Source organism: Lipotes vexillifer, unplaced genomic scaffold (genome assembly GCF_000442215.2).
Source record: "Lipotes vexillifer unplaced genomic scaffold, Lipotes_vexillifer_v1.1 scaffold1728, whole genome shotgun sequence".
In the NCBI taxonomy this organism is placed as follows: Eukaryota; Metazoa; Chordata; class Mammalia; order Artiodactyla; family Lipotidae; genus Lipotes; species Lipotes vexillifer.
The window spans coordinates 706,389-721,753 of NW_006784330.1; the positions used below are offsets into that span (position 1 = coordinate 706,389).

The 15,365-nt window shown below is 49.2% G+C and overlaps 1 protein-coding gene across 1 annotated transcript in view; it reads left to right on the forward strand.

Moving 5' to 3' along the window:
• Positions 1 to 15,365, forward strand: part of FRMPD3 (FERM and PDZ domain containing 3) — an 85,213-nt gene that overhangs the window by 29,514 nt on the left and 40,334 nt on the right. Inside the window, exons 5-6 of the mRNA XM_007456711.1 lie at positions 9,001 to 9,105; positions 12,554 to 12,661. Coding sequence (XP_007456773.1) covers positions 9,001 to 9,105; positions 12,554 to 12,661 — 213 coding nt within the window. The remainder of the gene's footprint in view (positions 1 to 9,000; positions 9,106 to 12,553; positions 12,662 to 15,365) is intronic.

Here is a 15,365-nt window from a genome sequence, read left to right on the forward strand (position 1 = left end):
TGAAAGTCCCGACCCTTCTTCTCAAAAGTTGAAATCAGAAGGCACAGTGTCCATTACTAGGTCACATCCTTTTAGTCATCTTAACTCAAATTCACAAACCCAGGTGCAAAACTTCTGCATGCAAAACTCAGAGCCCTCCTCCCACCTCCAGCCTAGTTGTCCCTTTCCGGTGTCCCCAACTCTACCCTGCACCCCAGCACCTATGTCCCAACCCCATCCCATAGCCACAGGGGAGGTCACATCTGTTGGGGATGGGAGACGTGAAATCAGAGGAGACTTCACAGAGGAGGCCGCACCTGAGCTCTGCCTTGAGAGATGGGGCAGGATTTCCCAGGCACAGATGGAGGGAAAGATTATCCAGAGAGAGATGGCATTTCTGTGCAAAGCGAGGGGCAGTGCATAGATGCAAGGCGTGGGCTCACAAGTCTGGAAGACGGGGTTCAAATCAAACTCTGGCATTTACTGCCTCTCCTCATGGCCCCCAGCCATCTTCTGTGTCAATGTGAACCACACACACAAACATACACACACGCGCGCGTGCGCGCACACACACAAACACACACAGGCTTCCTGGTGTTTAGGCCTTTCTCAATTCCAATTCTCATGTCTCAGGGCTTGCAAGCTCCACCCCTCAGTGGGTGTTACCAATAGGCCCCTCCCTCCCCACCTTACTGCACATGATTGGTTGTCTAGTGGGCAGTGGGCAGTCAGCCCTCACTCTCCAATCACCTGCCATGAAAATGGCTACCAGTTCCCCCCCAAAATGCTGCTTGTGGCGTGGTTGGAATTTACCTCTCTGATCAGAGACCCATTATGGGTTACTTTGTTAGTCAGGTCTCCTCAAATGTCACTTCCTTGTACAAACCTTGAACCTATTGAACCCGACAATCTTTAAGGCCCCTGCCACTCCTACATTCTGTGGCTGATAATGGTCTAATACAGTGGTTCTCTACTGGTTATCCTTTCTAAGATAGAATCTACCTGCCACTGTCTCCTGATACTGCTTAATCTTCCTAGCAGAGCTGAAATATTATATTTTTTAACTTTTTGTTTTGAAATCATTGTAGATTCACAGGAAGTTGCAAAGATAGTACAGTGACATCCTTTACCATGTTTCTCCCAGTGGCTACATGTTACATACCTACAGTACCATATCAGAACTGGGGCACTGATGTCGGTACAATGTGTGTGTGAGTTTCAGCATCACTCTATCACATGTGTGGCTTCGTGTATCAACACAGTCAAGATACTGGACAGTTCTATCACTGAAAGGATCCCACATGTTGCCCTTTTATGGTGCCCCTACTCACCACCCTCAATCCCTGTCAGTCAACCACTAGTCTGTTTTCCATTTCTGTAATTTCATCCTTTCAAGAATATTATATAAATGGAATCATAGAGTATGTAACCTTTGGTGGTTGGCTTTTTTCACTCAGCACAATGCCCTTGAGAATCATCCAAGCCATTGCTTGTATTAATAGTTTGCTCCTTTTTATTGCTGAACAGTATTCCATGGTATGGATGTACCACTGTTTGGTCATCCACCCATTGAAGGACATTGGGGTTGCTTCCAGACTTTGGCTAGCCCAGTTAAAGCTGCTATAAACATTCATGTACAGGTTTTTTTGTGTGTGAGCATTAAGTTTTCCTTTCTCTGGGACAGATGCCCAAAAGTGTGATTGTTCAGTCATATATTAAATGTATGTTTAATTTATTAAAAACTGCCAGGCTACTTTCCAGAGTGGCTGTATCATTTTACATTCCCATGAAATATTATACCTATAGGTATTTATTGTCTGTCTCCCTCAATAGAATGTCAGCTCCACGAGGGTAGAGGCTGTGGTTCACTGCTGTATCCCCAGCGCCTGGAACAGCAGCTGGCATAGAATAGGCACTCAATAAGTATTTGTTGGAGGAACGAAGGAAATCCAACTTCCAGCCATCACGGCAACCTAAACTAAAACTAAACTAAACTCAAGTGTCCAAACTTAGGTGCAGAATGAAGAGCCTAACATCCCCCTGCATCTCTGTCCCAACTCTCATCCCAGTGCCCCCAACACCCCTTTGTCCCCCAGTTCTTATGCCCCCACTGCCCATCCCATGGCCTCTCTGCCATGGCCAGGCTGCTTTCCTTCTCTCCTTTGTACATTTCTTAGCTCTCACTGCCCTGCAGACTTCTGTCCTTGAGACTCACGTCTTCCAAACACCTTTGCCTGACTAACCTCAGTGAGAGTTTCTAGTTCATTCATTTGTTCACCAAACATTTACTGAATGCCTTACTATTCCAGGCACTCTTCCAGGCTTGGAATATGGCAGTGCACAGGACAGACATGGTTCCTACTCTCAGAGAGCTTACATTCTAGTTCTTGGCCTTGTGCTCTCTAAACCCTAGAAACATTGAAAAGTGGGTGAGCACATATACACAGGAGTGTATATGTAAAACAGGAGTGATAGGTAAAACAATTAGCAACCTGTACAGGAGGGGCCCCTTCCAGTCAAAATGTAAGCCAGCCACAGGCACTGGAGCATAGTCTTGCAGGCCGCCTAACTGTGCCAGGTGTTAACCCTTTAGTTGATCTTTTATAAAGAGGTCCCAGGGGAGAGGTCAGGTGGCACCCAGGAAGCTTAGGGCACTGACTACTTAGCAATCAGTGGGAGAGAATCCCTCAATATTTTACAACAGGTATGGCCATACCAGTGCATCCCAACCAAATGTCAGCCATGCATACACGTACAGCCGATCCTCAGTATTCACAGATTCTGTATTTGCAGATTCGTCCACTGCCTAAAATTTATTTGTGACTCCAAGATCCATACTCACGGCAGTTTCCTGGTCATTTGCTGACATGCACACAGCGTGAAATTTTTGAGTCTCCCAATGCACATTCCCAGCTGAGGTCAAACAAGACGATGCTCTGTCTTCTTGTTTTAGCTGTCATGCAGAGCCGTCCAGAGGATGGAGATGGTAGGGGGCAGTGCAGTGTAGTGCAGGAAGCTCCAGCTCTGGGGACAGTTGGATGGGGTTTGAATGCCAACTCTGTTAATGGGGCAGCTTCAGGCAAGTCACAACACTTCAGAACCTCATTTTCTCCTGGTGAAATAAAGAAAATCGAATCTACCAGGATGAGTTGTTTTTAGAATTTAAGATTATAATCTATGTGAGATACACACACACACACACACACACACACACACACACACACACACACACACACACACACACACACACACACACCAGGAACAACTGTTCAGTATTCATTAGTTCAGCGCTCACACAACTATGAATAGCAGAAATCAACCGAGAGAATCTTCTCTCACGTTAAAGTGAAAGCTTCTTGAAGACCCCCAGCACATGTTCACTGTTACAGCGCCTACATCACAGAACATGGTAGCACTTGGCATCTCATGGGTGCCTCTTACCAGACTCTCATGTTCAAGCTTGACAGTCTCCAGAAGAAAATCTCCTGATAGGTCCAGTTTGTGGCCCAAGAATCTGTACTTTTAATAAGAGCCACAAGTAATTCTGATGCTCAGTAGAATTTGGGAAATATTGAACCAGACAATCTTTAAGGCCCCTGCCACTCCTACATTCTGTGGCTGATAATGGTCTAATACAGTGGTTCTCTACTGGTTATACATTTGAACCTCCTGAGAAGCTCTTAAACATATTGATCCTTGGGGTCTAGCCTCGGACCAGGTGACTTACAAGCTCTGGGGATGGAGCCCAGGTATTGAGCTTTTGAAAACTCTCCCCAAATGATTCTGATATGTAGCCAGGGTACACAGTCTAATGTGTAGTCTCTTTCTGATGGCATTTTCCTTTTAAAGGAGTTACCATGGCAGATCATTGGGGAGTATCTTGGGCAGTCATAGGGATCCTTTCCCAGGGACCCTCAAACCATACTGCATAGATATCCAATTATTAAGTCTATATGTATTTAAGAGTGTTCTTTAATCTTTGAGTGACCAACTATTCCTCGTGATTGACTGAACATGTATTCATTTTGGTACCCTTAGACCTTGTCACATCGTATGCCCTCAGTAAATATTTTAAAATAAAGTACTGGCTTGTGACCTAGAATAGCCCTGGCAAAGCAAGCAGAAGGGAAGGTTCCCTTCAAATGGAACCCTAGTTTTCTGGTTTTGAAAACTTAGCCTGTACCCAAAGAGCCTCAGTCCCCTCTGCTTGGAACCACCTGTCCAGAAAAAAAGCCAAAATAATGGGAACCACCGCAGAAGAGTTCGTTTCCACAGAGCTTCTCCAGTATATACTGCTTGGCAGAGAGAACAGGTACTCAAACCCTATCGCTGAATTGATGAAGTAATTTGATATTAACGCTAGCAATCAGCTACTGCCTTCTATTTGCCTACTCTGTGCTTGTCACTAGGAGAAGACACGGCAATATAAAATGTCATCTCTTCTTTTACAGCCTGGTTAGGGAGATGAGCAATGGTGGTGTGGATTCACAAGGAGTATTACAGGAAATCCAGGGAGGGGAATGACGAGGTTGGGGAAGGGCTCAGGACCAAGGTAGAGTTTGAGCTGGGTTTTAGAGGTGGCATTTAGCTGAGCAGAAGGGACACTGGTGGCCCTGAAGGGTGGGGATGGTGAAGAGATAGCATGAGGTAGACACAGAAGTGGGAAGAAGCCGCATGTGTCCAGGGAGCTCTGGGCAGAACACCCAACTAGGCGATAGATGGGGAGTGAGGGTTATGTGTGGTTTGTGGGGGACCTTGGAAGCCAGGGAGGGGACATGTTCCCCTCTAGGCAGTCCTGAATGCAGGAAGGAAAGACCCCCGGGTCCCCTATCAGTGGGCCCCTGACACCAGGATGGCCCTCCATTGTCTCCGGCTCCCACAGTGGTTGCTATGGGAATTGCTTATAAGTAGGCTCAGGTGTCAAAGAAAATGAGGCAGCAGAAAGGGAAATCAGGAGGCTGTCAAAGCTTCAGGAACCTGAGCTCCATGTTCTTAAAATCCTTTCACAATTATCAAAGTGCGGCCCTATCATACACTAAAACGTTTGGCCGTATACCTGTCTTTGGCCAAGGTATAAGTGAACACAACCCTGAAATCTGTACTAATAGAGCCACCAAATTAAAAGATGGTCAAAGAATCGCCAGCTGCTTAATTCAGTCCTGAGGGAAAAGGCAGCCTCTCTCTTCTGTTGCTTATTCCACGGAGCCGCTGGCTTCATATTTACTTCAAGGGGCTTGCAATGGCCCCGGAGGTACTTAGCAATTCTAGTCCTGTGTTTCAGGCCAAAATTCATTTCAGCCAGAAAGGGTGCCCATTGCAAAGTGAGACTCTCAGCTGCTTGGAGGAAAAATGGGGTCAGTCAGGAGCTCAGATGTCCCAGCTTTAAGGTACTCAGTCTATGCTTAGTGCGTTAGGACATTTCCAACAATTCCTGGGCACTATCCTCTCAGAGATTCTGACTTTTGAAGTCTGGTGTAGGCCTAGAAATCTGTGTTCTAACGAGCATTTCCCAGTGATTCTTATCATCAGGTAAGTTTTAGACATAGTGGGTGAGTGCACGCTAATGAGTTAGTGCAGGACTCTGTGAATTTCTTCTGTAAAGGGCCATATAGTAAATACTTCAGGCTTTGTAGGCCGTACGTGGTAGCACAAAAGCAGCCATAGGCAATGCATAAATGAAGAGAATGGCTGTGTTCCAGTAAAGCTTTATTTACTAAAATATGTGGTGGGCAGGAGTTGGCCCACACAGGCCCATAGTCTGCTGGCCCCTGAAGTGGATTCATTATTCCTTCTAGGTACCACAATTGAATGTTGACCAGGGCCTTCCCAATTCTCAGTACTTTAATTCAAATGAGCGACTCTAGGATCAAGAACTTCAGGCCCCATATTTGCACTTTGAAGATGCTTTGGGAAAGGGCGACCTTTGAGAGCCCCTCAAGTCACACTGCAAGGTAGGCGTCACCTGTGTCGCAGCATAAAGCTAGACATGACTCTATGACATGTAGCAGAGACCAGCTGACAAGGAGTGAGTCACCATCAGTGATCAAGGCTGAAGACCGAGAATAGGATGGAGTCTTAGAGACCAACAGGACAAGGGTCAATGAGGAATGAGGCACAAACAAGCTGAAAACAGCTGTACAACAGACACTGGAAATGACTGTAATCCTTGAGGATAGCAAGGAGGCTGTCCCCTCTCCATACGTGATACATAAGAGGGTACCAGTTAGGGCTCTTCATTTGTTCAAATCCATTCACTAGGACCAAGGTAGAACCAGACCAGCGAACGAAAGACCAGGAATTGGACTTCAGCTTCAGTCTGCTGTGGGGGATGATGGCTAATCCGAGACTCAGAAAATCTGGGTTCTGATTTTTGCTCCACTACTCAGTTATTTTGATGCATTGAGTAAACCGTATCCTCTTCCCTGGCCTCCATTTCTTATGTAAAAATGAAGGGTGGACTAAATGGCCCATTCAGGTCTCTAGAGGTGCCTCATTCCACACTGTGCATGAGGGCATTCGATGACGGATGATCACAGAGAAAAGAGAGGGTGGGTGTCAGGTAGAACAAAGAGTTCACCTACCTTGTGTCTGGCACCTCCGGTGGAAATGTGACTGCTGTGGAGACGGAGTCAAGCAGAGCTGCCTGAACAGAAGTACAGATCCTTCTATCTTGCCCCCTCCCTTTGCTCCTGCCGCAGCCCACAGCCTCCACGCAAGATTTGAGCACCAAGCTGTGCAACACAAAGGCATTTCTCGACTTCCATGAACAATCAACACCGTAATCACTTTCTGCAACGATCTCCAGCCCTGGATTTCCTTGTGCTACATTGTCTGCTGCCAACAAATTGCCTCTGTGGCTCAGGATGAGAAGTCTAAGGTTCCTTTAGCTCAGTGGTTCCCAACCTTAGCTGCATTTTGAAATCATTGGAAGCTTAAAAAGATACCAATACCTGGGCCCCATCCCCAGGAATTTAAAAATGTTTTAAAAACGCCGGGGTTTTTTTTAAAGCTCCTCCCTCCGGTGTTCCTGCCCTCTAGCCAGCACTGAGACTCAGTGGCTTTCTGCAGTCTGCCCTCTGTGGGGAGTAAGATTGTCGGCTCCGGAAGAGAACACAGCTGGGACCAGGGCCCAAGAGCTGACGAGGACGTTTGTTGCTGGTGTGTCTTTATCTTAGGGCCCTGCCCTCCTGTGGCTGATCTAGTAAATGAATCCCAACCGCAGCGTTAATGGCAGAAAATAGCTTAATGTATTGCCTTCCCAGCTGGTGGGGACCCTTCAGGGCCTTAACGCAAAGGAATGCTTGATTGTAGGGCTCGCAGGCTCCATGTCAAGACTGGTAGGGGAGATGGTTTGAAGGAGCCCCAAGCCTGATTTCCCCCTTCCTCATCTCAGTAAATGGCATCTCCATTCTTCCAGCTGACTCCTCTGTCTCACCTCCCACAACCGGTCCGTCAACATAGCATCTTGGTTCTATCTTCAGAATCTAGCCAGAATCCACTCACTTGGGATCATAGCGCCATTATTACCATCCTGGCCCAAGCCTCCATCATATTTTAAACTGTATTCCTGCAGTGGACTCCGAACAGGTCTCCCTCCTCTGGCTGCCACCCTCCTGTACTATTTTCCACACAGCAGACAGAGGCATCCGTTTTAAATGCAAGTCAGACCCTGTCTGCTCAAAACCCTCCGGTGGAGCAAAATCCAAAGTTCCTGACACGGCTTACAAGGCCTTACGTGATCCAGCCCCCAGACTCCTCTCCGGCTCCCCGCTCAGTCATTCCACTCCAGCCACACTGGGCTTCCTGGCTGTTCCGCACGCACCCCAGTCCTCCTCCCACCTCAGAGACTTTCTTGTTCTTTCTTCCTGGAAGGCTCTTGCTCCAGATATCCTCATGGCGGTCTCAACCTCACTTCCTTCAGGCCTCTGCTTAAATGTCACCTCCTGGAAGAGGTCTTCCCTGACCGTCCCATCTAAAATAACACCCCGGCCGCTCCCCCCCCCCTCACGGCCTCAGTCTCTGCTGTAGTCCCTCACTCTGCTCGATTTGTCCTCGTGTCCTTTTTTGCTACCTAAGAGGTATTTCTGTGTTTATTGTCTGTCTGTCTGTCCCTGCTAGGATGGGCGCTCCCTGAGGCCAGGGAGTTTTGCCCATCTTGTTCACTGCTGGATCCCTCATCACCTAGAACTGTGCCTGGCACAGAGTGGGCCCTCCCTAAATTTGTCACACGGATGAATAAATGCCCCCAAAGACATGAGGGTGCCCCTCACCAGGATTCCTGCATTTCCTCAAATCCACGGCCCACCCAGGCAAGACTTAGTTTCCAGCATTTGCTAACCATGCGTCCTGCTGAATTTGTGGGCGTTCCTGAATTTGTGGCGTTTTCGAAAACTGGAGAGCCTAGCTGATGGAGCATTTCTTAATAGAATTGGATGAACAAAGTAGTGGGGAGCCCAGAACTAGGAAGGCAGGACACCTGGGTAAAATCCCTAACGTCTCTACTCCCAAATAGTGTAGAAATTGTGGAGAAATCCTTTTGGAGGGCTAGGCCTCCTTTCTTCCACATCTGAAATAATATTTTCTAAGAGCCTCCATCCTAGGGGCAGGGCATATCTTTGAAGTGAATAAGATTATTTCTGTAAATCCTTTGCGATGTTCATATTCAGATGTAATAAAAACCACCATTTAGGTATATCTCACATTAAGAAAATCAAATACATGAAACTTCAGTGCATGTTATTACAAAGAATTTTTGCAAACTCCCCTAGGCCTAGAGCATTAATAATGGGATTCAACTTACTCCAATTCGATTCATGCCCAGCTTACACAGAACATACCAATCACCTAAGGAAGCACTTAGCACATTGCCTTGCACCTAGTAGGGAATCAATACTTATTTATCGACTTATTGATCAGCAGGGCAAAGGGTACCCATACGGAGACATCTTAAGTCCCACGCAGCAGAGGTCAGGTTTCTCCCAGGGGTGGAGAGCTCACCAGCCCTCTCTGTTCTTTTTCCAGTCCCCCAAATCCGCCTTCATCAGTGCTGCAAAGAAGGCCAAGCTGAGATCCAATCCCGTGAAGGTCCGATTTTCTGAGCAGGTGGCAATTGGAGAAACAGATGCAGTAAGTGCAGCTTCAGCCTCCTCCCCTCGGCCCTTGGCCAGAGTCGGCCTGGCCATCGAGGTCTCGCTCTGGGCCAGTTGCTCATCTGCTGCTCCTCAGAATGGACAGCATTATGAAGGGCTTGGAGGGGGGGAACCTTGGGGCTCTGGGTGGGCATTGAGTGAGGGGTATGTGGCACCCAGAGAAGCCCTGGGCATTGTGGGGAGAAGGAATATGTATCAATACACTCAGAATCCTCAGGGTGCTTCAAGAAATTTCCGTCTCGAGCACAGTGCTCCATAAACATCGTTTGGCTACTTGAAGGAAGGAAATAGTGGTTTTCTGAAGAGGCGGTGACACTGAGCTCTCTTCACGTTGAAGTGATCCCATAGCTCCAGGTCTCAATTGGAGAAGACTGTGCAATGAAGGGTGAAGCAGCCTGGGGGAAATGATATAGACTCATTAAGTCACAGAGCTTTTATTAGGCACCGGCTGTGTTCCCAGCGTTACAAGGGATGCAAAATAAATGCCTGTTCCCTGCCTCTGGATACCTCTCAGTGATGTTGGGAGTACAAGTGGCTCAGACTGAGACAGTATAGAATCCACCGCAGGGTGGTATGATTTCGAGGAGCAGGTGGTGCTTGACCGCCCATGCCATGCAGCGGCCAATCTGGGGGGTCATGGCCAGCCCACTCTTTCGCACTGCTTTGTGGGGTTAACGTGAACTGAGCCATCTGTTCCACATAAGCAAATGAGAAGAGGTGGGTGGAGCGCAGAAAGATGTGCATTAAGCGGCCATGGATGATAACTCCGAGTCCTCTAGGAATCTGCAGAAGTTGGTGATATCCCATGGGGGTGGGTGAGGGAAGGACAGCTGGAGCTAACAGGCACTGTGTGCTTTTACAGGCTGTCCTGGGCTGGGCTCTCGGTAGGCCCGTGGCATTTCTGTAGTGAGGAACAGCTGCAGCTGAGACAAGCTAGGAGGCCCAGCCTGAGTGGAGAAATCAGTGGGGCGCCAGGCACCCCTATAGTTCTTTGAGGCAGAGCCACCCAGAGGAAGGGATGGATAAAGGACAGAGGTGTCTTCCATCTCCATTTCCCTGACTCTTACACCCAAACTCCACCTAGGCCCTCCTCCATCCCTGTTCAAGGGAGGCTGTGAAGCCCAAGTGACAACTGGGCCCCATTGGCTAAGCCGTCGGAGTAATTGGTGGCTGGGCTCCGTGTCAGTCACAGAAGAAGAGGTTGAAGAGAAGCCAGGGCCAGTGAGCAGAGAGGAAAGGGAGCAGTGTGGAGTCCTTGTGGATCAGAGTAAAGCAGATCCTGAGGTCCAAGTCACTAAGGGGTCATTTGTGTCCTGAGCCCTTGAACACCCAGAGGAAGTGAGGCTTGAATTTGGAGAGTACAGATAGGTACAACCTATCCCGTCTCGGCATCACCGAGTAACCCACCAAGGCCAGGCCACCCAGTGAAGAATCCCTCCTCTCCTCCCCCTCCCCTTCTTTCCCTCCTTTCTCCTCCTCTTTCCTCTCCCTTCCCCACTCCCCCTTCCCCCCCCCATGACTCCCCTCTCCACATGTCACATCTAGCCACAGGCAGAAGCCGGCCCCCACTGCAGACCAACCTGCACATAAATGCCCCAGAGTGGCTAGAAGCCCCGCCCACCCCCACCCCCAGGGTCACTCTGTCGCTCCCGGACAGGCCACCAAGCATGGTGGAGGCTCTTGTCTGGGAGAGACACAGGGATCAACCTTCTCACTCTCGCTGTGCTCAGGAAATGATGTCACAGTACACACACACCCCCACCATCCCAGTGTGGACCGTAGCAGCTTCACCACTGGCCAGGTCCCGGCGGGAGTCCAGGCCCAGGTGACCCCCAGCTACCCTATCACCCCTTTCTCTTTGTGTTCCAGGGCTTTATTAAGCAGCCAGAACAAAAATAAATCCTGTGGGTGTTCCTTGCCAGCTCTATTTTTTAGCAAAATCAATTAAGTAATTATCTGAGTCCAACCCAGTGTGCTAAATAAAACCAGCCACCGCTGAGCATCATCAGCCTGGGAATCCGGGGCCTCTGGGCTTGGCGGGAGCGAGGCGTCTCGGGATCAGGGAGAGAACCGGGGAGTCACTTTTTCAGCTTTTGATCCCATCACTCCCCACTGTGGCTTGACTCCATCATGAAATGATCTGATGTCACAATAGCACCACCCCCCTCCTCCTACCACACCCTGACCCAGGAGGACTTGCTTATGTTTTCATAGTTTGTCCATGACAGTCCCTAGATCTGGACTGTTCTTGTCTGGCCTCTCTAATAGTCCACGCCTGCCACCTCCTTTAAAATCAAAATCCAATTCACCTCATCTAGGAAACCTTAGCTATCTTATACCTGTTGGTTTGATTTGGTGTTATTGTTGTTCTCTAGTGGATTTGTGTATGTGTTCCAGGTCACTACTAGTGTAAGGCTAGACCCCGGTCCTCTGCGCTTGCTGTAGCCCCGGGTATTCGAAAATGGGCTTTGGGGGCTTCCCTGGTGGTCCGGTGGCTAAGACTCTGTGCTCCCAATCCAGGGGGCCTGGGTTCGATCCCTGGTCAGGGAAGTAGATCCCACATGCCGTAACTAAATGATCCCGCATGCCGCAACGAAGATCCCGCACGCGGCAATGAAGATCCTGTGTGCCGCAACTAAGACCCAGTGCAGCCAAATTAATTCATTAATTAAAAAAAAATTTAAATGGGCTTTGCCAGTGGTTCTCAGTCAGGGTCAGTACCGCCCACTCTCAGAAAGCTTTGCGGAACATCTGAGGGTGTTTGGGGTCATCCCAACGATTTGGCGTGTTACTGACATTTACTGTTTCAGAGTCAGAGATGCTAAATGTCCTGCAGGGAGTGTGGCAGTCCCTGAATGATGAGTTGTTAGAGGTATGCAGGCATGAAAGAGCACTGTGGGTACCGGGAATGGTAAGATATGACTCTAGAGAAGTAGGCAGGGGCCAGGTCACCGAAGACCTAGGATGCCTTGAGGGAGGGAGACTGGCAGAGCAAAGGCGTGGACATGGAAGTTATCTCGATGTGTGAAGGGCCAGGTGGAAAGGCAGGAGTCAGGAGATAGGAGCAGGTGAGTGAGGCAGGCTCCTAAGGCCTTCCATCAGCCCTTCAGAGTGTGGTGGTCTCTATGGGCCAAGCCCCCTCTGAGCTGTGGAGCTTTGAGCCACAGTAGACTGTGGATGTGCTGTGACATCGAATGAAGGGTGAGCTTTGGATATGGCCCAGTGTCTTCTTGGAGAATTCGGTTCTGGTCTCCACGTTAACATTATCATTGATGGGTTCTTTCCTCTGTATCTCTGTCCTTCCATACCTTTGGCTCCCTGTCTCCTTCACTCACTCCTTTCTCTTCCTTTCCACGCCCCTCCTCTGGCTTCCCTCCTCCTTCTAAATGAGTCCCCCTCCTTGTCCTTTCCCTGCCTGTTCACAGAAGATGATGAAGAAAGAAGCTCTTCTCCTCATCCCCAATGTCCTGAAGGTTTTCTTAGAAAATGGGCAGATCAAGTCGTTCACGTTTGATGGCCGGACCACTGTTAAGGTACCCACAGGGTCTCCTCTCCTGGATTGGTGTTGTCCTCTCTTAGGAGGTGCTCTCCTCTGGAGCACACACCACTGCTGGTCCTTGGGTTCCTCTGAGTCTGCACCAAGCCGCTTGCTACCAGAGCAAGGTGGTCTTGGTCTTTGAACTCCTGCTTCTGGGAGCACCCTGTTGCAAAAACATACAGTCCTCGGATGACTGTGGTGAGGGAAAGTTGAATGCCCAACTGTGTGCTAGTGACTGTGTGTGTGTGTGTGTGTGTGTGTGTGTGTGTGCGCGCGCGTGCACGCGCGCGCGCGCGTGCACGCATGTACGTGTGCATGCATGTGTGTACGCATGCATGTGTGCACGCATCTGCTAACTGTTTCGTGTCCGTGTTACACTGCGTCCTTCAAGACTCTTAGGAGCTAAGGAGTATGAAGATCATTAAAACATTTATAAAGCAAAAGTGATTTAAGTTGATACAATAACACCTACGCAAGTTTACACACAGAAATCAACAAACCATCTCTCAGGAGATTAGCTTAGCCATGGCTTGCTTTTTAAATACCAACCAGCTCTTAAGCACTGAACCAAGATTTGAAAAGTCCACCGACAGTCCCTTTGGCTATTCCTTTCACAGGAAGAGCAATTAATGAGCTCTGATTCTTAACGGCTCAGCCAGGCATCTAGAAGTTGTAGTTATTCCCTTAGTCCTGAGGAGGAGAGGCGATGTACCATTAACCCCCAGGTTCAGCTCTGCTCTGGGATAGAAATATCTGCTCCTGCTTCTTCTGGATTCTCTCCAGAAAGAGAATGCCGTCCCCAGAATGAATGTTTCCATGCAATCAGTGCTGCCTGTCCAGAAAACCCACCTTGGCCCACGAATGTCCTGAGGTGCCCCTGCTGGGGCTAAGACAGCCCTATAAATAAAGCAAGCCCTGGGCCATGAAACTTTCCCTAAGAGGAGTTATCAGGTGTTCAGAATTGGCCTTGCCAGCGGTTCTCAGCCAGGGTTGGCACTGCCCCCTCCCAGGTAGTTTTTAGGCATGTCTGAGGGTATTTGGGGTCATCCCCATGGTTTGGCATGCTACTGGCATTTAGTGTCTCAGGGTCAGAGATGCTAAATGTCCTGCAAGTAATGGGACAGTCCCCGAATGATGAATTGTCCTGTCCAAAGTGCCAGTAGTGCCCGACTTGTAAAAGCCTGGGCCTAACCCGTGTTGATTGTCCGTGTTGATTGTCCCCAGGGGACTTAGGACCAAAACACACTCCTTAGGGTGCCCCAGAATGGTCTCTTGACTATTGAAGGTTTCCGTCTATGGGAGGGACATTGAAACTAGGCCACCCAGGGATGTCCAAGTTCCCCTCCTCCAGATGTGGGTATCTCTCTGTGTCAGAATCCTCCTTTGTGTTAAATCATGGACCGGTATGTCCGTTGTCGATCTGTCTCCACACTGGAGCATTTACTCCTCTCTTTCCCCGTGGAGGCTCCTCTGAGCGTCCTCCCACCTCACAGTGTCACCGCCGTTAATGCTTCCAGGTAGCCCCAGCCTTCCAGGACAGCAGCGTCCCCTGGCTTGTGACCTTACCATGACTTCAGGGAGGGTGCACTGGCTGTGCATTGGAACTTGGACAGGCTGCCAGGCCGCTTGTCCCAGAGAGGTACCTGGGTGAATTGACAGCCTGGCATGGGAGCTGTCAGACTTGTAACACCGGTTGGCAATCACCAGCTTGGCCGTCCACAGTCCCAAAGCAGCCGAACTGCAGAGAAAATCTCATCTCTCCCTGCCAGCACTTCAGCAACACTGGCGCCTCTGTGACTACTTGGATAATACAAAGAGATATTCTCAAGTACCCACCAATTTCCAGCCTAACATTTGAATAGCTAAACAGCTGTCAGTGTTCACTGAGGGGCTTGTTTGGCAACCCTGGCTGGAAGGGAGCTTCGCATTCCCAAGCCTGCTTCTTTCCGGCCTTCGGGGGCTGAGCGATGCCGAGTCTACGAACACACACGCTGGAGGCCGGCGTGTGCTGAAGTCACAGCAAATAGATGGTAGAAGAGTCTCGACACTGACATGGATCTGCCTCCAGACACCCTAATATTAAAAGTAGGGCAGCAGAGCAGACACAGTGCAGGAGTAGTCAAATTCATGACTGTACATAAAACACGTGACATTGTTCCTCTGCGTGGATGCATTTTTCAAGTTGCTAAATTGATCGTCTCTAAAAGCCAGCTAAATCAAAGAGGAACATTCTGCCAGTAACTCCAGTCATTCAGTTTAGGTTATGAATCCAGACATTGTCTACTTTTTAATCATGTCATTGTGGCTTTGGCTTTTGTTAACTCCTAAGTAAAGAGTTGCCGGACAAACCAGAGTGAACATTCTGACTTATGTGAGAAGCTGAGGGAAGAACCAACACAGTGCCTGGCACTTAGGACACACTCAGGAGACAATTTGTTGAACGAAAGGAGAGAGAGGGGGAGGAAGGGCCATGACCTTCTTTTGCCATATGCCTGGCCTGGCCAAGTTCAGAAGCACCTCCCTCCACCCCCTGCACCTGTGGTGTTCCCCAGGGCCCAGGCCTCTGAACAGCACTCCTGGGTCATTCTCCTCATCCTGGAGCACCGTGCCTGGGCTACCATAAAGGCCAGTGTCTCTGTCTGGCCCACTTTCCCAGCCTCAGTCTTCTCCCCAGGACTATCTTTCTGGATGTTCAGTCC